Source organism: Pygocentrus nattereri, chromosome 19 (genome assembly GCF_015220715.1).
Source record: "Pygocentrus nattereri isolate fPygNat1 chromosome 19, fPygNat1.pri, whole genome shotgun sequence".
Taxonomy (NCBI): domain Eukaryota; kingdom Metazoa; phylum Chordata; class Actinopteri; order Characiformes; family Serrasalmidae; genus Pygocentrus; species Pygocentrus nattereri.
In genome coordinates this window covers 7,470,749-7,498,088 of record NC_051229.1, presented here as the reverse complement: position 1 = coordinate 7,498,088, position 27,340 = coordinate 7,470,749, and the positions used below count along the sequence as shown (strand labels likewise).

Here is a 27,340-nt window from a genome sequence, read left to right as displayed (position 1 = left end):
GAGCCGTATTGCTACAATGTGGAGAGCATGAGCGCAGGAGGCCATAAAGATGGACCCTGCGGTCGGATTATGACCGAAGTAATGTCCAAATGGCCCTTGTTAAACCGCTGACTTGATGGAGTCTGGCATGTAGTGTCCAAGGTTAATATGGAAAGATGAGCAAGACTTTGTGCACCGTAGGGCACCTCGGAGCCTGGCAGTATGTAAACTGTATCCAGGTGCGTAGGGGATGACCTAAGGTTTTTTATAAGACCCTGGGGTGGGTTTAGGTGGGCCAGTTTACAGGATGACCCATATGGGTCTCAATGGGATTAAAGATCAACTCTCCACCCAGATGCCCAGAGACCCCTGCTGCTCCCCAAAACCTCACCAAGGCTGGGCTAAGCACAGAAGAACCTGTTTCAGTGCTCTGGGAGAACACCTGCAGCCCACCCTGCAAAAGTTTTAAAGGGGACCTTTGCCATGAGAAGCCTGGAGGAGGTTAAGACACACTAGGTCAGGACATGTGACCCTGTCCATGCTCGGGTGTGGACAAGATTCAAGCAGCACGGTACCTTGTTAGACAAGTGGAAATATGGTGTTTGTACGTCTAAAGGTTTGTAGAAAGCAGGTGAAATGGAGGAGAAATTAATTGGAAATACAAATATATTGTTTCCAATAGAACCAAATTTAAACGAAGTGGATAAATTCTGATTTAAAAGTTATTTTGTGGTGATTTCATTGTTGTTTCTTAGGGATGTATTACTGTGGGCTATATCGATATGACCAACATATTGTTGCTGTCCAAAGAAAAACAAGTATCTCCAAAACAGTAACTTTACAGGAGAGGGCAAAAACGTTCTTTACTTTCAATGGAAGTCAATGGAAAGAGATTTTATTCTAAGCAATTCTGGAGCATTTCTATTGGTCTAATCATCTTGAGATGTTCACACAATGTAAAGGACGGCTGCTGATCTCAAAAGATGCAGAAAAGTGATAATCGCAAAAAAACGGAGATACATGTTTTTCAATGGACACTGACGATATCCACGGCCCGGCTAAAAGCTGTCACTCTTGAGTGCAGTCTGAAATCACTTTTTTGTGGTCAATTTTTCCAGCCCCTAGTTCAGACTCCCCCAGTCACACGACACTATCAGCGCAAGGAGGACGAAGGCTAGCACAGGCTTCCTCCGAGACCTGTGAAGCACCACTTTCGAACTGCTGCTCACTCAACGTCACTGGACAGCTGAACGTGTTCAGAGGAAAGTGCCAACCGCTGACTAGCACTGTGTTGAGTGATGCGGGGAGAAGGTGGGGGCCATCCTACCCACCCAGAGAGAGCAAGGCCAGTTGTGCTCTCTAGGACTTCTGGTTATGGATGGCTCTAGCATCACCAGGGACAAACCTGCGATCTCCTGATTATAAGGTCAATGCTTAGACATTTGCGCCACTCAGGAGCCTTTGGGGTCATTTTTCGCTTGTTTGAGGACACCTTGCCTTCTTTTGAAATTTTTGAACGAGTAATGTTTCATTTTCACTGGTAAAGGAGTCTGAGTCTGCAAAAGTGACTCTTTCTGCTGTTTAATCAATTCGTTTCTATTAATAACACGACCTCTCAATGCTGTTAGTGCATTCGTTTGACACGACCGTGATCTCAAAACCAAAACTTTGTAGACAAACTGTGTGTGTGTTTTTGTAAAGAAGAAATCATGAACAGGAATATGTCACACATCAGTCACGTTTTATCAGTACTCTGATTAAATAAATCAGTGCATTGCATCCAACAATAAAGACTGCATGGAATATTTACCAACACAGGATTAATATGACCGGTGCCTCATTTCAAAATGTGCATCCAGGGTCTTTTTCCAAGGGCCCCAGAATAACTAAACCCGCCTTTGGTTTAAGTTAATAACAGCAATAATATCAGAGTTTCACAGCAAGCCTAACCAAGCCTAATGACTACAGAGTTCCTGAATGATAAAACATGCAGCTTAACAATAAGTAAAAATATGGTAAAGTGGTGGACTGACCACAGTGACAGTGACATTTCAGGAAATGTAGTTAGGTTATGAGTGACCAGCATGTCTGTAATAGGTGTCCAAAGCCTTAATTCAACCTGAATAGGAGACTCTCCTTACCGAAAACGTCCTCATGGGTGTCGGCTCATTGCGACTGGACAGGATTTTTGCTCTTCTCCGACTGAGCCTCAGCTGTTGCATGGCTGGAGGCTTCACGAACACCACATACGGTTTGAATTCTGTTGTATATAAAATCTTTATTACCTTCAAAAAAAGAGGAGAGGAGAAGAAGAGAAAAGAAGAGGAGATAACAATTTGGTTAACATGTTATGGGCAAATTTGCTAAGTCAGTCATCAAATCATTAGAGTGACATCCGTTTTGCAGACAAGAGCTGTGCTCGTTTCCATTCGGCCCGTCTGCCACGAGCCCTGCTGCTGCTGCATCGTTTCATTTTGTAATACCACAATTTCATTTCATCCTATTCCCTCCAGATCCAAAATAACAAGGAAAAAAAAAACTTCTCCATGCATCAGCAGGACGGAACACTTGACCAAAGCATTCCGGGTTTCTGCGCGAGGCCCGCTGGCTCGGCCTCAAATCTCAAATATGTGCTTGTATAGCTCATTCGTTAATATACTGAGAATGTTTCTATAAATGTTACAAGCTGATGAAAAATAATCGGACCACAGGAAATGTACCAATCGTAGTGAAGCTGACAGAAGCTCCTTGTCCAGAATGACATAATTCCTGCCCTTGGGTTTCAGCTCCAAAGTCAACAAATATGACATGTAATATAGGACTCTCTCTCTCTGTCTGTCTCTCCCTTGTAGAGTTGGAGGTCTTGTAACTGATCACTGTGTTTGTATCATACTGGCAATAATAACCCGTAATACAAGCTATGAAATGATAGGTCTTCTAATAGGGCATTTCTTGGACATCCTTCTCTATGAGTTGCTGACACGTTACCACATGACTCTACTGAACGTTGCCACACACAGAGGGAATACAACTCACGTGCGGTTCCACATCCTGCAGGCACACCTTGCTCTCCGCTAGAACCCTGCGGACCGAATCTATGCTGGTGCCGTAATAGTTTCCCCCGTGTTCTCCATACTCTATAAACCTGTTGAAGGACAGTTGAAGACAGCGTGAATCATTCTGCCGGACTATTTCAGAGTCCATATTTTGGACTTTTGACTGTACTTGGAATTGAGCAAGTGCTAAATTTTATTACGTTTTGGGAATTTTATTACATCATTGGGAAATTATTACTTTATTAGGTTCTACAGTCCCTTTGCTTTGAGTGACCCTATACCATAATTATGTTTATTTTATTAAAACAAATGATAGAACGTTCTATTTTGCTACTACACCATTGTAACACTATTGAAAGTGGACCAAATGTTGGAGCAGAATTCAAAAACTCTAGCCAGTACATGATCAGCAAACACAGCTTTGAATAGCTGTGCACACATAACATCATAACATTTTTCATTAAAACACAAAAGGTTTGCTTCACTGCTGAAAATCTGCGTTTCGGCTGTGACTATTCATAACTTTAGACACAGACTTTGGGACACATTTACTTCAAAACAATGGGGCTTAACTGCTCACCATGTGGCAATGAGGGACAGGGATGCAGTCTCAAGTCCTGCTCCAAAATGCAGGTGTGTCTAAAATAAGGCTCCGCCCACAGACTAAAACTCTGTGTTTCAGTAGTAAAGCAAAAACGTGGGATGGCATTTTTTCAATAAAGTTTTTAAATAAAGAAATATAAATCTTGCAATTTCACTTTAAAATATTTTTAAAAATATATTAAAAATATTTTAAAAATCAGTTTTATTTAGCTCATTTTGAGCAGAACTCAAAAACAATAGACAGTTCATGATTAGTAAACAGCTTTGAACAGTCGTAAACACATAAAATCATAATATATTTAAGTATAACACAAAAAGTTTGCTTCACTGCAGAAAGTATGTATTTGGGTTGTGACAACTCTTAATGTTACACACCGGCATTGAGACACTTCAAAACAATGGGATGCTTAGCATGTGGCCATGAGGGACTGGGATGCAGTCTCACTTCCTGCTCCAAAATGCAGGGGTGTGGCTAAAATAAGACTCCGCCTTCAGATTAAAACTCTGTGTGTTGGTAGTGAAATGAAAACATGGGATAGCATTTTTTGAATACTGAAGGTTTTTAAGATTAAGAGATCCCACAACCAGGGAAATTCCACCTCCGCATTTAACCCATTCGTGAAGTGAAACACCACATACACACTAGTGAACACACACACTATGGGGCAGTGAGCACACTTGCCCGGAGCGGTGGGCAGCCCTATCCACGGCACCCGGGGAGCAGTTGGGGGTTAGGTGTCTTGCTCAAGGACACCTCATTCATGCGCTGTCGGCCCTGGGGATCAAACCGGCAACCTTCCGGTCACAGGGCCAGATCCCTAACCTCCAGCCCACTACTGCCCCCCAAACTCATGAATGGAAATCTTGCAATTTCACTTTAAAAGAATTTTAAAAATATAATAAAAATATTAAAAATGAAGTATTATTTTCATAACTGTAAATTTAGGAGTTAGGGTTTGGACAGCCAAATAGAAAGTATATTAATAGAAATGATTTTGTATATATTTAGCTTATTACTATTTCAGTTAATGCCTTGGATTTAAACATATGATATTAATAATATTAAATATCTATGGTCTGAATACTTTATTATCTTTTTTGAAAGTTTTATTTTACTGTAACTGCAGTTTAAACTAATTCAGTAGAATACTCCATGTAGGATATCATCCAGATCGCAATGAGAACTTTGTAACAATCTTTTTTACATGATGAATAGACGACCAGAAATGGACCAAAATGACATAGAGTTTCAGGGATCTGAGGACTTCTTACAACAACAACAACAACAACAACAGTGATATGCTACACGATACTGATGAAAGACAAATGATCCAGTCCAACTTTGGAAATGTACACATAAACCATACATCAATCAGTCAGTCATCATCACCCTTGACTGACAGGTTTCTTTAAGCGGCTGTGGAAGCTGCGGCCAAAACTCACGCATGTCGTAGGGGCTGCAGCCAATTTGCCTGTGGTCAACTTGCCACATTCATCCCTCAGCTGCTTGTATATGTGGCACATGAGAGTGGTAAGCACTTTGGCCCGGTTCTGACGCGCTCGTACGGCGGGAGGGGAAAATGGGAAGGCGCCCAAACCGTCATCGACCCGCCACATCTTACTCCTCTCATCTCCTGTTCTGGTTTAGCGTTAGAGATAATAATGCACTGGCTTCCACCGTAGGGAATAGCAGGACCATTTGGAGTAAGTTGTAGCGTATTTCAGGAGATCACCCTTCCAGACATTTTGGCACTGCACGGCTTTATCTAATCTCCTATGTTACACTTTAAATTGGAGCCACCTGTTGGGTCAAACATCGGAGGATGGGTGCCAAAACTTCCATCCAGGGAAGATAAAGTGCACACAAATGCAACCTTTTCCATACGATTGTCACTTTTGAGCAGAAAATAAGCCAATTCATCCTTTTACGCTTTCTGTTATTTTGCCGTTTTAATCCGCAGATTATCCGAATAGGTCTAACGCTAGCAGATAACCTTGTCTTAAATTCAGCCACGCACATAGATCACGACTTTATGGCGACCGTAAAAGCACATTTTCATGGCTGCTGTATAAATCACTGTAACAATGGTTGCGATTTTTCCATAACATTCCAGCAGGACTTTAGAAAGGATCGCTCATAACTGCTTAAAGTCAGTGATGGACGATGTACTTCAGAAGTTCCTCCCTTTAGAACTCCACTTGAGTAAAAGTACTAAAGTATTTGGCTTCAAATGTACTTAAGTATAAAGTAAAAGTACTAAAAGAGTAATTCTGGCTCTGATCTGGTTCTGTTATCATTTTTATAACCAGACTGGCTTCATGAACTCATTTCAGGTGAAAGTCCTCCAGCATCTCTCTTGGTAAACCAGTCTTTTAATAGAAGGTCATTAATTAGTGACGCTGACGTCTATTAAAATGATCAGAAGCACAAAACACTGAAGGTAAACAGTTTCCATCAGGGAGAACCGAGTGGCTCTGAAATCACTTTTTACACACAAGTAAAGTTTCAGTTTCAGATTTATTTACAACTTAGTTCCAAGTTTAAGTTGAATAAAAACTGGCTTTAAACTCAGGATCACAGATGAGCTCCTTTACTATGTTGATCTGTAGGCGTCTGTTCATAAACATAAACCAGCCCAAACTAATTTACTATAAAATGAAATGGTGTTTGTAGAAATTCAGAAAAAAGCCGCGTCAGTCTCGACTGCATATGTGGACATATTTCTATATTGTGCTCTATTTACACAAAGTTAGGTTAGTTCATCATTTATGTTGAACAGACTCTCCCAAAGTTTTACGCTGCTGCGCTGACGTTGAACCGCGTGCTGCACTGGGTCGGTATGACCAACAGGTCAAAACCAGCTCTAAACAAAGTGACCGCTGGGCCCTGATTGGTGCTCTGGCTTTGCGCTTCTTTCGTTTTGACATGTTACGTTTTTATACACACAGAAACCAAAAGGAACGACAGATTTCTCAAAATGTAGCAGAGGAAAAAGTCGGATATTAGACTCTGAAATGTAGTGGAGTGAAAGGAAAAAGTTGCCCAAAATGGAAAAACTTCAGTACAGATACACAGAAAAAAGTACTTAAGTACAGAAACGAATTACATTTACTAAGTTACTGTCCACCACTGTGTGAACTGCATACTTTAAGTGGTTTACATATTTCAAACAGACAAAACAAATAAGCAAATAGGACAAATTCTCTCTGTAGATAATTATTAATGCTGTGTCTCGGCTCCACCTTAAGGTTTGAAAATTAGACGTCTGGCTACTCGTCTCCTAATCAAAGATGAATGTAATCAGTGCAGTCATGCATAAGGCAGCCTCCTCTTCCTCCTTTCAGCTCCGTATTCTGGGAAAATTTGGCTGTCTGCTGTACCAGAGCCCATGCCACCATTCTGCTCTCGCTGCTTTCCCTCCGCATGTCCGACTAACAAGTCGTTTGAAACCACAGAGAACTCTTAAAATATCCCGTCCGTTCAATATAATGTGACACTGTTCGCGGACGCATGCTTTAGAGATTTCCATCTGCTTTCGAGAGCGAAAGGGGAGAAAGTGGGTATTTCCTGTCAGTTTTTGGTCGCGAGCGGCTGCTTTTAAAACCTAAAAAGGATTAAATATGTGATGTAAATTCCAGGAGCATCTTTGAAGGCTGGAACAGAGCAGTCACAACGTGGAAGGTCAAATGCTGTGATCGATGGAAAAAAGGAATGAGAAAAGTACCTAATGAGCGAGCAGGGATGGAGGGTTTACACATCTTTTGCCGTTTTGAATTTAAATCTGTGCCACTTTAGCTGATTTCATTATAGGTGCTGAGCATAGAATTCCTGGATGCAGTATTTCAGCACTAGTTTGAAGGGGAATTCCGTCGATTTACAAAATTTGTAGACTCATCCATGTTTCAAATGTGATTATGTGATGAACCGCATGTGGAAAAAGTCCAGGAAATTGTATGACTTTTCCAGCACTTATTTTCCATAGCGTTTCAAGGCCTGGAAAACCAAATTTCTATGATTTTCATGACCTGGGTGATAATAGGAACCTGGGGCCTTATTATACAAAATTTTTATCTTTTTGTCTTAAGATCTGACAGGTAAAGGTGGGATTTTTCACAATTTCGTATTACAGAAGCAAATCTGATCTTGATTTAGGAATCTGATCTTATATTACAGCATCTTTTCTAACGTAAAGTTAGGAAATCTTAACTTACTCGACTGAGGTCGACGATCAACTGGCGTGTCTGTTACCTAGCAAACAACCATACCCGCATAGCTGAAACATAAACATGTAATCAAGCTAGTTAGCCAGACAGCTAACATTAGTTAACGTTACTGAGGTAAACGGGGTCAAATAAAACTAAAGGGTGATAAATTGAAAGTTAAGAATATCGTTTCAGCGCTTCGTGCTGTTTATCAGAGCATCGCCGTTTCAGTTTCAGTTTCACTTCCCAAACACTGTAACTAAGCGCGCTACCGTTATTCCTCCAGACACCCGTTCAGCTCTGTGCTTCATTATTCACCACCATCTCTGTAAAAATGTATCTGGAGAGTTTTTATCAACATTAACACATGAATGTAATAAGATTGAATGGTTTAGATTGTATCTGCAGCATCTGGGGCTTTTAAATGCTGTTAGAAAGAAACTCACAAGTCAAAGCACCATTTTCAATGTAGATAAATGTAGCGTCATTATGGAGGTTAGCTATAGTGAACTGTGCTGCCCATCACTGCAAAAACAATGGAAACATGCAGTTAAAACAGAAGTTAAGACGCTCTTTAGTTGCTTTAAAGTTAAGAAAATATTTAGGATATTTTGGCAACTGAGGATATTTCTGTAAAACCGTTTTCTTATCTGGAAATAAGGTAGTTTAAGATTTTAGACCCAAGAACTGTTGTTCTGTAAAGGCTTCTGTCCTAAACTTCAGTCTTAACTGAAGTTGCAATGACAACAAAGCAGCTCTCAGACTTAAAAATTGTCTGTAATATGGCCCCTGATCTCACAATGTCTACAACACAAATATAGCCATTTTATATTCTATACAAAACCACCAGTGAAGCCACACATGCCTTATATCTAATGTTAATTATGATAAAATAGTGGGAAATCAGAAAAAAATATTCTGGTGACTATTTTGCCTTATAACGCCCTACATGTACCTCTCTGACACAAATTTATTTGAATAAAACATTTAGCATTCACCGATATTAAAAGAGACACGGCTTTCACTTAAGTAGTGGTGCTTTATTTTCCAGCTGTTGGCCACAGCCACACCGGTACACATGTGCAGAGATTTTCTAACAGCTTGCTCACATTTTACTCTCTCAGTGCTCAGCTTCCATATGACTTGAAGTTTATACTGCTCTCTCATATACCCCCCTGGCAGAACTAGCCCTGCCTTCACAATAAAAGTCCTTAGCAGACTAATCCCCTGAACGAATGCTGAAGAAGTAATAACCTCAACTACCAAAGCACTTCTCACACATGCTACAATACATTTACTATCAATTATAAGACATTTATTCTTCTCAAAGCTATCATAAAACAGTGTCTCAGACATCAGGCAGCGTTTTCCTTCCTATTTCATGTAATAACTTTCTGTGACTGAGCTTTTAGAGGCATTAAACTCTTCAAACATCTGGTTCCTATCACCACCACTGTGAACTATTTTGACTCTGCAAGTTTCTGTAGAACAAAGCATTCAATCTTACTGGTTACTCACTAATTACACATATTTATTTTAAATTGATGGAATTTGGTGAACAACATCAAGGTTTTTATCCTGAACTACAACACTAAAAACAAGGTGCCAGCCAGTGGCGTTAGACCTACTTGTGGTTGAGAATATCTTTTTCAAAAGCGTGCCTGGACACAAAATGGTACTCCACTCCTTTTCTCTCATATCTTCTGCACTCACGGGTCGTGTCTGTGGAAATTAGAGAAGAACTTTAGCTCTGAAAGAAATGTTACACCTTAAAATAACAAATCTTAGAGTGTATCAAAGCAAATGGCAACCATTTACTATACTTGCATTTGCATAATGCCAACTTGCCCCTGCTTTAGCATTATTGCCACAAGCAGTCTTTTAAGATTCCTCATTTTCAGTCACAATACAAGTTAAGACAACTCACTCATGCATGAACTATGAATCAGTTTGAGCATACTGTATAAAGAGAGTTCCACTTTTTTTTAAAGAAGTAATTAAAGCTATTCTATGTAAGATTTAGGGATTTGGAGACCTCTCTGGTGGAAATGTGTAATTGCACGTAATGTGTGTTGTGTTTCAGGGCCCATTGTTGAGCAGATAAATCTGATGATTGCCAGTGTGTTGAAAGAGAATTCAAAGAGAACTCAGTCAAAACTTGGTGAAGAACATATCTTCTGAGGATGTGAGTGAATTGTCTACTGTTATCATCATATCTTCATCACTATAATGTTGATTTTGCATTTGACACAATATGTACAGACTTATCAAGTGGTACGAAAACCTCGGGAACTGAAACCTGTGACTTTTAAATGACTATTTCAGGCTTTACAGGGAAACTCATGCACACCATGATTTATGTTGTATTTTATTTACTATCAAATCAAACCAAATTTATTTGAATACCACTGATGTTGTCGCAAAGCAGCTTCACAGGATTCCAGTAAAGACAAAGTTTTAACATAAAATGTATAATCCCGAGGTGAGCAAGCCAGGGGCGACAGTGGCAAGGAGAACCTTCCTCAGAGCTGAGGAGGAAACCTTGAGAGGAACCAAGGCTCTCAAGGGGGGGCCCATCCTCCTCTGGTCAAACAACCTACGAATTATTGACAAAAAGAAAAAAAAAAGGGCCCTATACATCACATAGGTCTGCTGTTATGCTCATGTGTACTGATATAGTCATAGTATATATAATGTAAGCAATGATGATGATATTATTATTATTATTATTAATAGTAGTATTAGTAGAAGTAATCGTTAGGAGTCCATGAAAACTTCCATGTAGGGTGGGCAGCTAGTCCAAGGCAAGTGGCGGTAGCTGCAGTGTGGGCATCTGGTCTGAAACGGGAAGCTATCCAAAACCACCAGTAAACTTACATGTGTCTTTGGAGTGGAAAAGTAGGAGATGTTCCAGTTTAAGATTATTTGAGGGTCGGAGTTAGATCGGCTGGAGGTTCGGCAGTGAGAAGGCCTCAGTTTAACCGGCCTGAGTCACAGTGAAAGCATGCTCAGAGGTAAGTTTAACAAGGCTATAGGAGCTCACCACACACCCTAAGTCTAATTGTCCACACGTTTCACACTTCAGCCAAAACAAACTATAAACTTTTTATCACCTCTGCTAGGGTACAAAGACAGGCCAAATGCTTTGTGTGAGAGTGTGTATGTGTGTCAGCACGCTACTCCCTGCTGGACAAAAAAAACACATCAGCCATTTCGCTGGAGCCGGCCAGCCGAGTGATAAGGCAAATAAAAAGAGCCATCCACGGAAGCCTGAACCTCATAAATCTGCCATAAAGAGATATTGCAAAAGCAATCATTTAATCCATCAACATAAGCGATGATATTCAACATACACTGCCCGTCAAAAGTTTGGTGACGCTTGATAGCTTTTCAAAATGTTTTAGTATGGATGAGCATGCTTGCTTTGTCAGCATGTAATAACTTAATTTCATATCTAAGACGAAGAAGGGAAATGGCAGCATGAATAAGTGTCGCGCTGAAACCGATGCCCTGATACCGGCAACACAATGCGGGTATCGGCAGTAGAGAATACTGATATCATTAAGCAATTCCTGATGTGCACGTAAACTACTGAGTGGCACTCACATGTGTGCCAGTAGACAGTAAGTTCTGAGGATCTGGCAACCTCGCTGGTGGAAACTGCACATAACATGCAGGGGAACCACTTGTGTTGTGTACTATGCTTCGGACCCCTCCCCTGAGTTAATGAATCTGATAATTGTAAGCACGTTGAAAAAGAATGCATAGAAAACTCTATTAAAAGCTTTATGCATATCCTCTTCAGTATAATGTTCGTTCTGCATTTGAGGCCTAAACGTTGAGACAGACCTTCTCTCTGAGACCGTGTGTGACGTGAATATGTAAAAATGCATGACAGGTTCTGAAACACTCCCGACGTGAGGAGCTTTACAGGGTGGCTTGCAGCAGCTCACACACACATATTTGAGCTGTTTTGTTTTTTTGGGGCCTGATTCAGTAATGCTACTAAAAAATCGTACATATGGAACTGCTTAACTGGAGTAAGCAACATGTCGGTGGTGAGATATTGTTGAAATTATTTCAAGGTTAGCAGAAGAAAAAATCATTGCAAAATCTGTAATGCCAATATTTGCTAATAAGCTCTGAAATCATTCAAATGTGAAGATGTCCAACCAATAAAAGCCATTTAGTCAAAGCCATTTAGCTCACTGTGTTTTATTTATTTTATAGAATATTTTATCATTTTATTTCGTCAGTGAAAATGTAAACATACATACATACATATACATATACATATACATATACATATACATATACATATATATATATATATATATAGAGAGAGAGAGAGAGAGAGAGAGTCAGCACACTGACATTTGCTTCTAGGCTCAGCATGTCTGTAGTACTGAATCTTGTAGCTGTTGATAGCCAGTTGGTAAAGGGATTCCATGTAAGCATATAATGATCAAGTCTGTTCAGTAGACAGTGTGTTACTGCAGCCAGCTGTGTCATTGTTGTAGTCCATTCTTTAGGAGACGAGCAACTTTTCCTCCAGTGTCTCAAAAGTGTCTGCTTAGCTGTTGTAAGAGCCAAAATAATCCATCTCTTTTTAGAGTCTGAACCACTGAAGTTCAGTGGTAAAACCTAAACTGTATTTCATTTTTGGTTGATTTGATCTGATTTGATTTTGATCCATTTGTGATGTCACCACTCATCATCATACAAACCTTTTATATATTTAAAGCACCTTTGGGCAAAACGGGTTTTATTACGTGGTTTCAAAATCTTTATTTCAGCAAAACCTCCTCTTCATACCAAGAAAAATGTAAGCTGAGTAGCTAAACATATCCAAAGGATTAGCATACAGCTGCTTTATACTAGCAACAACTTTGACTGTGTTTACACAGCAGGTCAAAGTGGCCCAAGTCCGATCTTTGTCCTCATATGTGACACAGATGTGCCATTTGTGTGGCTGTGTGAACAGCAAAAAACGCACCGAATCTGACATTTTCAACTCTGATTTGAGACGCTTTCATATGTGGCACTGAAATCCGATCCGTATCTGATCAGCGGCAATGCGACCAGATCGGAATTCATGCTTTTACGTCAGTCCAGCTCGACCTTGGTCATAATCTTGCACTGCTGAGGCTCAGACTGATGTTTCTGTACCCAAAAATAGAAGAGACTCATCGTTTTTGAAGAGGTTTCGAACAGAACGGCCTAGCGCGGCCGGAGGAGCCCGAGGCAGCAGCGTCAGAGGACAGTTTAAAGAATCTGAAGACACAAACCAAAGAAGCGGCCGTGGCCTAATAACGTGCCCTTTTTACGGCGAACTCAAACACAGTGTTGCTGTCAGTCATTGGAACTTTAATCGCTCCTGTGATGCTGATGAAGATGAAACTGATGCTCAGAGAGCGACTGGCGTTCACTGGCCATCATGACCGTTTACCTCCGGACAAGCACGACACGTGAAGCTCTGTTCCTTTGCGTATGCGGGTCGGTTTAGGAGCTGATCTGTTCAGACTGATGTCACACACAGTTCACATTTAAAAGATAGTTTGAACAGCCAAACAAAAAAAATCGGACTTGGGGAGAAAATCGGATTTGGGCCAGTTTTACCTGCAGTGTAAACACAGCCTTTGTAAGGATTGTTTCTTGCCTAATTGAAAGGTAACAAAGCAAAAGTTCAAAAGCAGGCAAGCAATGTTGAGCCTTTAGAAGGACAGAGTATGTATTGCCATGGTGGAGTCAATGACAAGGCCTTATGTGTCTTGAGGGAGAGCAGTCTGAAACATTAGCCTCCACTGTACGGCTCTCCGAAAAAAAAACAAAAAACAATGGCAACATGGCTGTTTATCTTTTGCGGGTTATACGTTTTCCACTGTTAGCCGTAACTGTCACATACAGAAACCAGCTTGTGTTGACGTTAAATCAAGGCCTCCACCTAACTGGACAATTCTAGCGCTCACGGCTCGAAACGTGTAAATCAAATAAATGTGTTTGTCAGAGTGAGTAAAGCCCCTCACCCTGTCTACAGTATGGAGTTTTGTAGTGTGGTCAGAAATATGGCAAGCTGTCAGTCGGAGCTTGTAGGGGGGAGAGAGACAGGCCGGCCAAAGCACCAGCCGGAGGCAGGAGGATGGCAGGCATCCAGCATGGGGAGAAAAATTCGGGCCTCCATCACTCCACACTGACAGTTGGGCCTGTGAGAGGCCTTGATTCCCCCCTCCCCATCTCCCTCTCTCCCTCTTTGACATGCAGACTGGCAGTGAAAAGCTGAGTCTGCTCTCTAGGCACACAGTTCTTCATGGCTGCAGTTATGGGCATAAGTGTGGATTTATAGAAATACTTCTGGAGGACACAAAACCCTAGAAATATACTTCATTTCTAAGTATTTATAAGAGGGTTGGGAAAGAGTAGCCTCACAAGGCTTGACTGTTTTCACTGCACATGTGCTAAACAGTCTTGATTGGTTGTTTTGCATGTCAGTCAAAAGGCCCTTTCCCATTGCAGTTCTTAAAACCTATCTGGACTGGTTTACGAGCCTATTTCAGCACACACTTGCAGTGGAATTTCACTTTGTGTAGCATTTCCACACAAATAGCTTGGTGTTTAGCAGAAAAGGCTGATTTCTGTTCTCTCCTCCTGCCTTTTCACTGCACGTTTCACGCAAGAGCAGTTTCACCACCGCTGTATTTTAGCCACTGTGCTCAACTAGTCGACTGCTGCCCATAGTGTTGACTAGTAGATCTATTAGTTGACTAGTATATGCAAATACCACCATATCGCAAGTCACACTTCTTCCTATCGTCAGAGAATCTGGAACTACAATTATAGACTGTAGCAGGTACTATTTGGGTGGTGGATCATTCTCAGCACTGAAGTAACACTGATGTGGTGATGGTGTGTTAGTGTGTGTTGTGCTGGTACGAGTGGATCAGACACAGCAGTGCTGCTGGAGTTTACACACAGCGTCCACTCGGTGTCCACTCTATTAGACATCCCTACCTTGTCAGTCCACCTTGTAGATGTAAAGTCAGAGACGACAGCTCATCTGCTGCTGCAGTTTGTGTTGATCATCCTCTAGTCCTTCATCAGTGGTCACAGGACTTCGCCCACATGACGCTGCCCACAGGACGCTGCCCACAGGACGCTGTCGGCCGGATATTTTTGATTGTTGGACTATTATCAGTCCAGCAGCGACACTGAGGGGTTTAAAAACTCCAGCAGCACTCCTGTGTCTGATCCACTCAGACCAGCGCAACACACACTAACACACCACCACCACGTCAGTGTTACTGCAGTGCTGGGAATGATCCACCACCCAAATAGTACCTGCTACAGTCTGTAACTATAGATCTACAAAGTGCACCTATATAGTAAGTGGAGCTGATAAAAGGACAGCAAGCATAGAAACAAGCAGGTGATCATGTTATGCCTGATCAGTGTATGTGATGTGTAGTACCACCGTTGTGGCCAGCATGGCTTACTGAAGATAACAGACACTGCATGGGTGAGGCATCTAAGGCTGAGATTAGGGAAAGAATAGCTTGATTTCTAGTTTTAGCAGAACAGTGTGGCTCCCCATAAGGAGTGTGTTTGCATGCACACCAATAATATGACCACTACTGGGTTTTGTGCAGTTATCTGATTATTGAAGTGGTCATGTAAATCGCATACTCTGACTTTTTTGATTGCATTAAAGCCGTTATCTGATTTCAAGAGGACTGAAATGTTCAGCACATGTACACCCGTCATCTAATGTCTTTTGTTTCACGTGTCTGTGCAAACAGAGCCAGCTAAAGAGGAGCTTCCCACAAAGCAGTAAAACCGAAATGCTTATTTCAACACTGCAACTCCAAAATGTAGAGAAATGACTGCATTCAGTGCCATTTGGAACCAAATAACCTTCCAAATAAGTAAAAAGAAAACTGCATCAATACGTTTGACTGCTTTGTGACGCATGCTACGCTTTGCTGAGATTATGGACTAGTTGCTAATGTGCTTAGAAAGAAATCTGAATCTTTAGCGACTCATATAGAGATGTTGTTCATCAGGGGCCGCATTTCAGAAACGACTTAAGTCTGAAATCTTATCTGCTTAGTCACCATGGCAACCTCACTTAGGACTGAATTTAGGATCAGAGTCCATCACAGAACAACAGCTCTTAAGTTCCTAATTTTTTCCATTAACTCCAGATTACAAAACAATTATTATTGTTATTATTGTTAAAGAAACTTCCTAACTAGACTAAATCTCCTAAATTCTGTCCTAACTTTAAGGCATCCCCAGAGGTGTCTTAACTCCTGTCTTAACATGTGTTTCCATCATTTTGTGCAGTGACAGGCATTAACAGGGGTTTTCTAACAGCATTTTAAAGCCCCAGACGCTCTTATTACCTCTGTGTGTTAATATTGATGAAAACTCAGCTAAAATATTAGAGATGGTGGTGAATAACAAAGAGGCAGAATCTGAATGTGTGTCTGTTTATTAGGAGGCATAACGTGGTGCGCTCGGCTAAAGCGTTTGGGAAATGAAACTGAAACTGGAGCAGCGAATGTCCACAGCATGAAGCACTGACACAACATTCATAACGTCACATTTATTGTGCTTTAGTTTATTTGACCTTTTTTACATCAGTAACGGAAGTTAGCTGTCCGGCTATCTAACTGATTATTGTGATTATGTGTTTATGTTTATTAACAGACATGACAGCTGATTGTCAACTTCAACTAAGTAAGATCTTCTGACTTAAGATAAGATGCTGTAAGATAAGACGGCTAAATTAAGATAAGATTTGCTTCTATAATACGCATTTGTGAAAGATCTAATTTTGACCCGTCAGATCAAAATTAAGACAAAAACATATAAACTTTCTATAATACGGCCCCAGATTACTGAGTGCATATAAGCATGTTGATCACATATTGCCAAAATCTGATTTTCTGCAGTTATGTGCATGTAAATGCATTCAGGGATACACTTGGTTAACAGTTGCATGCCCAAAGCCATTACTGTTGTTTTGCTGTACATTCAATTTGCAAAATTATTTAAATTTAACTGCATTATTAGTTAAGCAATGATTTACAGTACTGTGTGAAAGTGTTTAAGCAAATTGTAAACAGTTGACCTCAGCAGTGAGTTTATCACAATATACATTAAAGTCATATTCATAATTCAAATAAACATAAAAACAATAAAAAGTAACAAGAATTTCTTGGGTCCATATTTTTCCTTCACACCTTCACAGCCGCCACAGAGACTCGTTAATATCATCAATGACATCATGAGCTCAATTTACTGAAGCACTGATTCAAACCAGGAGCTGGTTTTTAACTACATATAATACTGGACTTCCTTGAGGAGAGGCTTGGAAATGTTTTGATTTTATATATATATATATATATATATATATATATATATATATATATATATATATTTTTTTTTTTTTTTTTTTTAATTAATATTCTCTAAATCTAGTATATTCAAATATTAACACTTTTCTCAGCAAATAAACACAAACTACACAAATAAACAGATTTTTAAAATGTGTCTTGGGTGCCTAAGACTTTCGCACTGTACTATATTTATATAAATTATTAAAAAATGTATATATTCTAAAACAAAATCAAAACCATGGCAAAAAATGATGAAGGATAGTTTCTCCTTCTATGACATTTTCATTAAATTCCTAAAGTATCTCCCACTTACAAACTCCAATGTGATATGGACAGAAAGTTTAGTGTCTACACTTTCCACATATAAGGTCTCTGCTTGTCTCACCAAGCTATGAATAATTCATTAGTATTCGGGTTAGTATAGCAGTAAAACCACACCCTGCGTTCGATATTGCTGCCGATAGCTATGACTTCTGTGGTTATCAGCGGCTGCTCTGGTCTACACAGCTGTGCGCTACATCTGGAATACCAGCTTTTGGTTCTCAGATGTGCCAGGTGTATCTGTGTTAGAGCCCACAAAGGATGCAGTAAGCTTCACTGGTGAAGGACGCTGAATAAAGGACAGACGTTCTTTCTCTCGCATACTATTTCACAATGTCCCGGCCAGCTGTCTGTTTTGGCAGTTTAGTGATTAAGGCTGAGTGCTTGCTGTTCTACTCCAGCAGCGCATGGTGGCTACTAGGCTCATCACACATGTGGCAGGCTTCATACACACCCATGGACGCGTGTGGGGGGCTTTGCTATGCTGCCAGTATCGCTGCTCTGTGGAAGAGATTTAATAAATTTAATTAAGCTTAATCCATGCTGACACCTGCACAGGAAAAAATATTTATTGCACAGCTTGTACTTGAATAAAAAGATTCTGAGGAGGATTTTGGGAAATGATTGCTGAAAATATAAAGAGAAAATCTCCTTATGTTTGCGTGGGTTTATGTACCAAAACATTTCATAATTGATTTTACATGACCACTTTCCAACCTTTCTTAGTCGTGGGCTGGAGGTTAGGGAACCAGCCCTGTGACCGGAATTTTGCTGGTTCGATCCCCTCAGCTGACAGTCCATGACTGAAGTGCCCTTGAACAAGACACCTAACCCCCAATTGCTCCCCGGGCGCCATGGATAGGGCCCGCTGCTCCCGGCAAGTGTGCTCACTGCCCCTAGTGTGTGTGTTCACTAGCGTGCATGTATGTGGGTGTTTCACTGCACGGATGGGTTAAATGCAGAGGTCTAATTTCACAGTGTGCAAACACAAATGGTTGTAAATTCTAGTCTCTCAGAATTAAAAGGATTTATGATGTTTTCTGTGTCTTTAACATTTATACATGTAAATGAACCCGTTCTGATTGGCCGACCCCTTCATATGTGAACAGAGGCATACTTCATTCAAAAGCAACCCTGGCTAAATTGTACAGAATAAACTGATAAGTTCAGGGCCGCTCCTTTGGATGTATAGGTCCTTTGGAAGGCTGCATTGATGCAGCCAGGAACAGCACATTTAATCTCGATTAACTCTGCATGAAGGACACTCTGCATCACTTCAGCCTGAATGGGTGGAGTTAAATTGCTGTAGGCTGGACAGTTTTATGTAAATGTGTTTATGATAATCAACCATGAGGAATACAAGACAGGCTTTATGTCATTTTTACTGTTTTTACATCAGAAGCTTTGATGTTTGCTTAGTACATCAAACTCTTTTACTTCAAAAAAGCACCAAAACTTGTTTTCCTGTGGTAGGGGGACTGTAGTGTTTGCAGAAGTGACCATTAGAGAAATAGAGATAAATAAAGATTGAACATGGAAGACAAATAAAACATTTGCATGAAAGTGTGAATCGGCTGTAGAGTAAGGAGTAACGAGGTGAACTCACGTGGTACAGGCACACCAAAGTGTTCTGGATCAGAGAGCAGCAGCTTTCTTTTCAGCTCACTCACACCCACCCCACTGGGCCCTGTCAGACAGACAGACAGACAGACAGACAGACACACACACACACACACACACACACACACACACACACACACACACACACACACACACACACACAGTCAGTGGAAATACACAAATGTTCCACAATATGTTTTGTATTTATTATATAATTTATACAATTACATATGATATTACAATAAATGCTTGTATACATATCACTGTTGTCGGAAGAAAACCTGGTGTCTCCAAAATGGTAACTTTACAGGAGAAGGAAAAAACTACTATGCTTTTAATGAAAGTCAATGGAACCAGAATTTTTCCAAGTCATTTTGGTCCTTTTGTAATGTCGGGGAGCGAGGAGGCGGACGCACATGCTGAGATAAGCGACTTATTACGGGCAAATCCAGGGCCAGGTTCAAATAGCCAACACGAACAGGTTGGGGTGCAGACATGATAAACGGTTGGTTGGATAGTGTAGTGGTTAACACCTCTGCCTTCTACACTGTAGACTGGGGTTCAATCCCCAACCAGTTCAAGCACTCTACACTGTACCAATAAGAGTCCTTGGGCAAGACTCCTAACACCACCTTGGTCTCCCTGTGTAAAATGATCAAATTGTAAGTCGCTCTGGATAAGAGCGTCTGTCAAATGCTGTAAAAAATAAACACAGAAGCACCAATCAAACATGCAAACACAACCAAACAGTACAAAGACCAGTGAAAACAAAGGCCAAACACGGGGCTTATAAAACACAGGGATAATGAGGGACAGGCGGAAAATAGGTGGCGACAATCAGGGGCGGAGTCACAAAACAAGGGGCCGGACTAGGAAACCAAAACAAAGAAAACACTTGGAAGATCAAAACAAAAGGGCACGTGTATGATCAGAAAGCAAAACAGAAAAAGCACATGGAGTAGTGGGAGGAGCCAACCGTGACACCATTTTTCGTGAGATTTACACACAATGTAAAGGGCAACAGGCATTTTCATGATATGTCAAAAACTGAAAAACAAATTAAAAATATTTAGTTTCTCAAACAGAATCTGCAGGAACATTTTTCCACACCTCCAAAGTTCAGTCTTACTGCTTCTCATGTTACAAGTAATCCCAAGCACATTGAGTGGTGTTTAGGTCTGGACTCTGGGGTGGTCAGTCTATCTATCAGTCTGTCTAACACCAGATTTGCAAGCGTTCTTTTTTTGTCCGTCTCCTTTTCTCAGTGAGGTTCTTCTTGACAGCTACACGTCCTTTCAGATCCATAGCGCCGAGTGGTCTTCTCACAGTGGAAGGATGGACAGAAACACCTGTGAATGTTCTCAGAACTGAAGCAGCTTGATTTTCTCCTCTCTCTCAAAGATGAAAGCCGTAAGTGCGGTTTATCTAATGGGGACGGGCAGTTTTGATCCCTAACCGGTCTTGAACAGTGGACGTCCCATTTACTCAGTAGCTTACTTATTGTTGAACTCCAGTTTTGGAAACTTCTCAAAAGTATCTCCTGAAAAATGACTTGTGGTGCTGTAACTTTACTGGTAATGACTGTTCTGACTGTAGGAAAACCTATAGACACACACACACACACACACACACACACACACACACACACACACACACACACACACACAAATCCCTCATTAGCCAAATCACTACAAAATCACTGCTGAAAAGACCATTACACACTGTGTGCCATTATAAACACAAGCTTATCTAAATCTCCACTTTCACCATTTATATTTCCATCACCCTTTAGTCATCATACTCATGATTCTGCCGTAAACATTCGCGCCTTCATGACGAGTCCATGTACAAGGCTTCAGCCCCGGCGGTGACAGCTAAGACAAACTGCTCCAGGGCAGCTCCCACTTGTAAGGCGCTTTTTGATGTGCAGAATTAGTGCAGACATGCACTGCACTCTGTGTTCATAGACTACCCGGCCTATGAAGTGGTTCTTTATCCCAGAAGGCATCTGCAGTTTACATTAGTGGGGCGTGAGTGCACGCCCGATGGGGTAATGCTGTATTGATTTCAGTCTATGGCTCCCGCCGCTCGCGCGCCTCCACAACACAGACCCAGTCTCTGCCCTGGCCTGCGCACTCCCAGAAGGAAAAGCTATATTACTCTGGCGAGGATGAAGGATCTGTCTGATACCCATTCAACAAAGACTCGAGCTGAGGGTCCATGATATTCAAAAGACATGATGAGCTCTCGGGGATCATATTTAAAGGAAAACTCCAGTGTTTTTTTTTAACTTAATCTCTGTCTGACATATTTGTATCATTCTGTCAGTTACCACAGACAATAATGGTGATGAATTTCTCTGTATTTGGGAAAGAACAGAAAACCAGTTGAGTCTAAATTCACTCATAATAGATGCCACTGGGCAGTTGCTGAATTCCGCAAAAGCAGAGTTTGAAATATGTGACGGTATAATGTGAATTCAGAACCATTTCCGAACAGCAAAAAGCAGTTCTGGTTCCTTTTGCTTTCCCTAAGGATTTTTTAGTGTCCATGGATGCTGTAGAAACTATGCTGGGAACATACTCCCAACTTACAAAGACTGAATATTACAGCTTACTTTACACATAAAAAGAATGGTTCTTCAAGGGTTCTTTAGTAAAGAAAATGGTTCCACTTAGAACCATAAACACTCAAAGAATCCTTTGCATGATGAAAGGGTTCCTTACATCATGAAAGGATGCTTCAGATTGATGGAGAGTGTGCTGTAGATGGTTCTACATACAATCTTTTAGGAAAGGGTTCTACATAGCTCCAAAAAGGGTTCTTCTACTGTTACGATTTCAAGCTTATTGCAATAGAAGAACCATTTTTGCTGCTTATATAGAACCCTTTTCAAAAATGTTCTATATAGAACCATCTAAAGCATGTTCTTCATCGGTTTGAACGCTTCAACGCTTCCACATTGCAAAGAGTTCTTTGAGTGTTCATGGGTCTATACAGAACCTTCCAAATTTATGGTTCAATCTTTGCATCTTGGAAAGCTGCTTCAGATTAATGGACAATGTGCTGTACATGGTTTCATATAGAACCTTCTTGAAAAGGGTTCTACAAAGCACCAAAAAGGGTTCTTCTACTGTTATGATGTCAAGCTTTTTATAATTGAAGAACCATTTTTGGTGTTTATATAGAACCCTTTTCAAAAAGGTTTAACACAGAACCATCTAAAGCACGTTCTTCATCAGTTTGAAGGACACTTTCACATTGCAAAGGGTTCTTTGAGTGTTCATGGTTGTATACAGAGCCTTCTAAATTCATGGTCCAATCTTTGTATCAAAGATAGAAAGGCTGCTTCAGATTGATGGACAATGTGCTGTAGATGGTTGTATATAGAACCTTCTGAAAAGGTTTCTACAAAGCACCAAAAAGGGTTCTTCTACTGTTATGATTTCAAGCTTGTTACGTTAGAAGAACGCTTTTTGGAGCGATATAGAACCCTTTTCAAAAAGATTTTATATAGAAACGCCTACAGCACATTCCTCATCAGTTTGAAGAGCCCTTTCACAATGCAAAGGGTTCTTTGAATGTTCATGCTTCTATACAGAACCTTCTAAGTTCACGGTTTTATCTATGCATCCTGAAAAGCTGCTTCAGATTGATGGAGAATGTGCTGTGGATGGTTGTATATGGAACCTTTTCGAAAAGGGTTCTACATAGCACAAAAAAGGGTTCTACTGTTACGATGTCAAGCTTTTATAACTGAAGAACCCTTTTTGGTGCTTATATAGACCCCTTTTCAAAAAGGTTCAACCCAGAACAATCTAAGGCACATTGTTCATCAGTTTGAAGAACCCTTTCACATTGCAAACACTCACATTTGAATGTTCATGGTTCTATATGGAACCTTCTGAATTCTACATAGCACCAATGCAAAAACCCTTTAAGCATGCAAATGGTTCTTTGAGTGTTCGTGGTTCGATATAGGACCACTGTCTTTACTAAAGAAACCTTGAAGAACCATCACCATAAATACCTTAGCCTCAGCAACTCATGAAAGTGTTCTACAAATGTAAGATTAGGTGAGGTAATCCAGATTAAGGTGAAAACGACTGGAATATTCTGATAAGAATCCATTTGCACATGCGTCACAGCAGCCGTGTTGATGCTGAGCAGAATTCCATGAATACCTGCCATTCAAATCATGTATGAAATGCTTTGAGACAAGCGTGTCGTGCTTTGAGCAGCAAATGGGTTTTACAGAATGAAGGGGAAAAGGAGAAAAAGCAACCAACTGAAACAAATGAGCAAGGGGATGAAATGAACGGATGGAATTCTTCCTGTTTCACCTCATGTGGGTGCGCTGCCTGCCCCCTCAGTGTCATCATACCAGAAGTCAGAAGTCAGCCAACAAACAAACCTGGGGGATGATGGGCTACGAAGTATTTGCAAGCTCTGTCTGTGGTTCCCCTGAGCAAACACATTTAGGAAGATCCAGTATATTTTCATTCCGTACCGTCTTCTAAGTTATGCCCTTACATCACTCACCTACCCAAGCGGAGATCATAGAGCTGGTCAAACTGGAAGTTAATGCCCTGTGTCCAAGGCCAACGTAAACCCCCGCCAATGACATACGTCAAAAGCGAAACTAGCAATTTGCACAACAACCTGCTCATTTCGAGTAGATGAGGGATGTTTAACAGTGCTTTGGTGGGCTGAAACGATTGTGGACGTCTTGTTTGTTTCTTAAAAAAATATATTATGAAAAACAGCTTAAAAGCTTTAGACATCTTAAAGACATCTGAGTGGATGGTAGCCCCAATTCCTCACTGTTTTGGAAAACTGTTTAAGGATGGACAGATCCAAGAATCCATTGTCTCAGGTGTTTTGTCCCTTAGATCTGCAACAATTTTGGTCAGTTTCCTCTAAATATCAATGGCAGACAGGCCAGGGTCTGACCTTGCTGAGATGATGAAGCTTTTTTGAAATAAATCCATGCAGTCCTTGAATAGTTTGGCTCTCAGGTCGGCCCAAGTCAAGCCTCACTTGAAGGCCTTCAAGCACTGGAAGAGAGATTAGTATGCTCCTGTACATTTTCTGTTGTTTTTTTCCCCTCAAAATAAAGCTTACATCTGCTCTCATTCCCTTGCCAGCTGCTGTTCTCACCTCTGATATATCTAAGAATGAATTCCCTAAATTTGCCACGGAGACACATTTTTATTTCAACAAGCTGAGAGAAGCGAAAAGGCTTGGACGCACCAATTCACATGTTTTAAGTAAAACTTTGTGCACTTACAGCTACGATAACTCTATTACAAAAGTGAAGTTACACTGAAAAAACATGCTTTGAATGTACTTGATATAAATGCGTACACGCTTGTCATATATAAAACACACAGCGCTGTGCAAAAGTCAGAGACCACCCCATTTTATTTCATTACCAGTCAAAAAGGCCGTTAAGTACAAGTTATTGATTTTCAAGAGATATTTTTGTGTAGATCAGATAAGATCGTCCTCTCACGTAGGGAAGCTTTTGAACTGGAGAGTGAAGTTCAAAAAAATGATCACAAGCTACAGAGAAAATGGGACTTCTAACAACCATGCAAGACCTGGTGAACCACAAAAGCTGCCTCCCATCAGATAAACAGCACTTAAAGCTCTCATTGAGAAAATCTGCTTCAGATCTGAAAACATCCACAGGTGTTTCTGTCCATCCTTCCACTGGGAGAAGACCACTCAGCGCTGTGGGTCTGAAAGGATGCGTAGCTGATCAAGAAGAACCTCGCAGAGAAAAGGAGACGGACACATCAAGCAAAGAAGCTGGACAACGGACTGACCGCCCCAGCGTCCAGACCTCAAGGTCAGTTTGTTTGGGATTATTTGGATCATGGGAAGCAGAAAATGCAACCAACTTCTACGACTGAACTTTGGTAGGTCTGGAAAAATATCTCTGCGGATTTCTTTAAAAACGTCTTCTGAAAAGAATGGAGGTGTTTAAAAAATGCAGTAGTCAATGCTTCTGTGTCATTTTCCATTAAGTAGATTTGCCTGATGCTAAAAAAATCAATACTTTTATGTAAGTGCTGCTTCTGATTGGATTTTAAATAAATAAAGTTTGGTCTCTGACTTTTGCACAGTACTGTACTTTTGGCCATAACTGTGTGGATGTAACAACTTATTTCCAGTGAAAATGATTTCACTCACTTCAATAAAGTGTGCAGGGATATGATTACTGTTTCTTAATTAATGTTCTTCCCTCTCCAAAATGACATTCAGGCTAGAACATTCAAAACCGGCACGCAAAGCAGGGATCCCATTACATCAAGTCTGCAAAGACACATTTTCGTGCTGTTTGCCCAAAGGGAGGCGGACTTTTCATTATGGCCATTTTCTAAGTCCTTGTACCTGATGAACTGTGGCAATGGGAGACTTAAATGATATCAAAGGAAAACAGTGAGGGGAAATGACTGGTGCCTTCATGTTTAGAGGACAAGCATGCCTTCCCTGTCCGTTCATTCGGAGCCTGCCATTTGAAATGCCATTAGGAAGAACATTCTGCAGGCCCGAGGTGCAGTCCAGGCAGAGCAATGAAAACAGATCCATACTGCAGAGCTGTGTCTCACTGCAACTTTCCAGACTGTAAAAGTATCCATAAGCTGCTCTCTAAAGTGTAGTCAGCTCGAAGGAAAGAATATCATAAGAGGCCAGATAAGAAGGAGAGGTTTAATTGAAAAATGTTTGTTCAAGATTCCATGGAGGACGGCCAGGCTTTGCTACGATGCTCAGGAGCCGTTAGGTTTTACTGCGTAGAGACCACAGAGGAGAGCGAGGTTAAATAAAACACAAATGAGCACAATGTACCCTGAGGGTAGAACGCACCGTTATTAAAACCACAAAACACTAAAGGCACCGAAAGGCATCAAATCTGGTCAACCTGGTCTCATGGAGAACTCGAATCAAGTCAACAAAGTTAAAGCTGTAAAATTACAAAGTCATAAAAAATCGCAAAACTCATATAAGTGGCATTAAGGAGAGTGTCTGAAAACCAATCCAGCCCCAACGTGACATTAACCATTCAGAGCTTCTCAGCCAACGTTGTTGGCAAAATCTCTATGGTTCATATTCACAGACATATACAGACATTTCCAATCAAATTCATCTACGGCATCCGTTAAAAATCTGGGGACTCATTTTTCAAATTGTTTGAAATGCTTTTTAGTGAGCAAGCCTACTTTGTTGTTTTGCAGTAACTTAACATGTAAACCTCTAGAAACTCCTTGGAAAACGCACTTTGTCATATTCTTCATGACTTTCATATTTCATGAGCTACATTCAAAAGGTGGGTGTTGTATGAGGCTGTAACTCTTTCCAGTCAAATAGATGGGTGGTGTAACTTTAAACCATTATAATAAAAGAAGCCGAAAGTCGACCCATTTTTCCCCAAATCTGGGCTATGAACTATAAATAAAAATTACTTTTATAAAATAATACAAAGAGCGTCTGAGATTTTTGGCTTTCAGCAGTAAATTGTAAGCATACAATAATATGTCTGATCATAAAACACATTCTGTTAATCTGAGGCGAGCTTTTACAAAAAAATGCATAAATAAAATAAAAACGTACATTTATTTCATGCAGTTACGGAATTAGTAAATTCAGACGGATAAACCGAAATATACCCTGGAGAATAAGAGGTTAAAGCCTGAGCAGGTTTAGAGGAAATCAACATCATACAACATTTGTGACAGTATTAGAGACAGAGCTCCCTTGTGGAAAAACGCCAAAGGCCACATTTTATCCCCTCGTTGTTATGTCAGCACTCATCAGCACTCAGCCTTCCACTGTTAGAAACACCTCTGGGGCCAAAAGAAAACTGTCAGATCATTATATCATTATTAAGGCAAAACCTGCTCTTTAGAACTGCACCTAGCGATGAATTCCCCGATCAATTAGTCGGTGCATTATAGCTGAGCTGAAACCAGCAGTCTGTTAATGACTAAATATCCCATTAGCCCACAGTGATTAATCTGCTGAACTAAAACAGAGCTCACTAAACTCGACTAGTTCTTCCGTGGTTTTAGCAATAGCTCACCCTGCACTGCATGTCACCTGGGTGGGACCCTCAAGGGTACATCCCAGTACCTTTAGTCAGGGAACATAACTGAA

General features: G+C 40.7%; 1 protein-coding gene across 2 annotated transcripts in view; it reads right to left on the bottom strand.

The window, feature by feature from the left end:
• LOC108430157 (MAGUK p55 subfamily member 7) overlaps positions 1 to 27,340 on the bottom strand; it is a 79,728-nt gene that overhangs the window by 2,833 nt on the left and 49,555 nt on the right. For both annotated transcript variants that reach the window (XM_017702458.2, XM_017702459.2), the window contains exons 16-19: positions 19,167 to 19,247; positions 9,470 to 9,563; positions 3,016 to 3,124; positions 2,121 to 2,264 (exon numbers count right to left, since the gene is read on the bottom strand). In XM_017702458.2, coding sequence (XP_017557947.1) covers positions 2,121 to 2,264; positions 3,016 to 3,124; positions 9,470 to 9,563; positions 19,167 to 19,247 — 428 coding nt within the window. The remainder of the gene's footprint in view (positions 1 to 2,120; positions 2,265 to 3,015; positions 3,125 to 9,469; positions 9,564 to 19,166; positions 19,248 to 27,340) is intronic.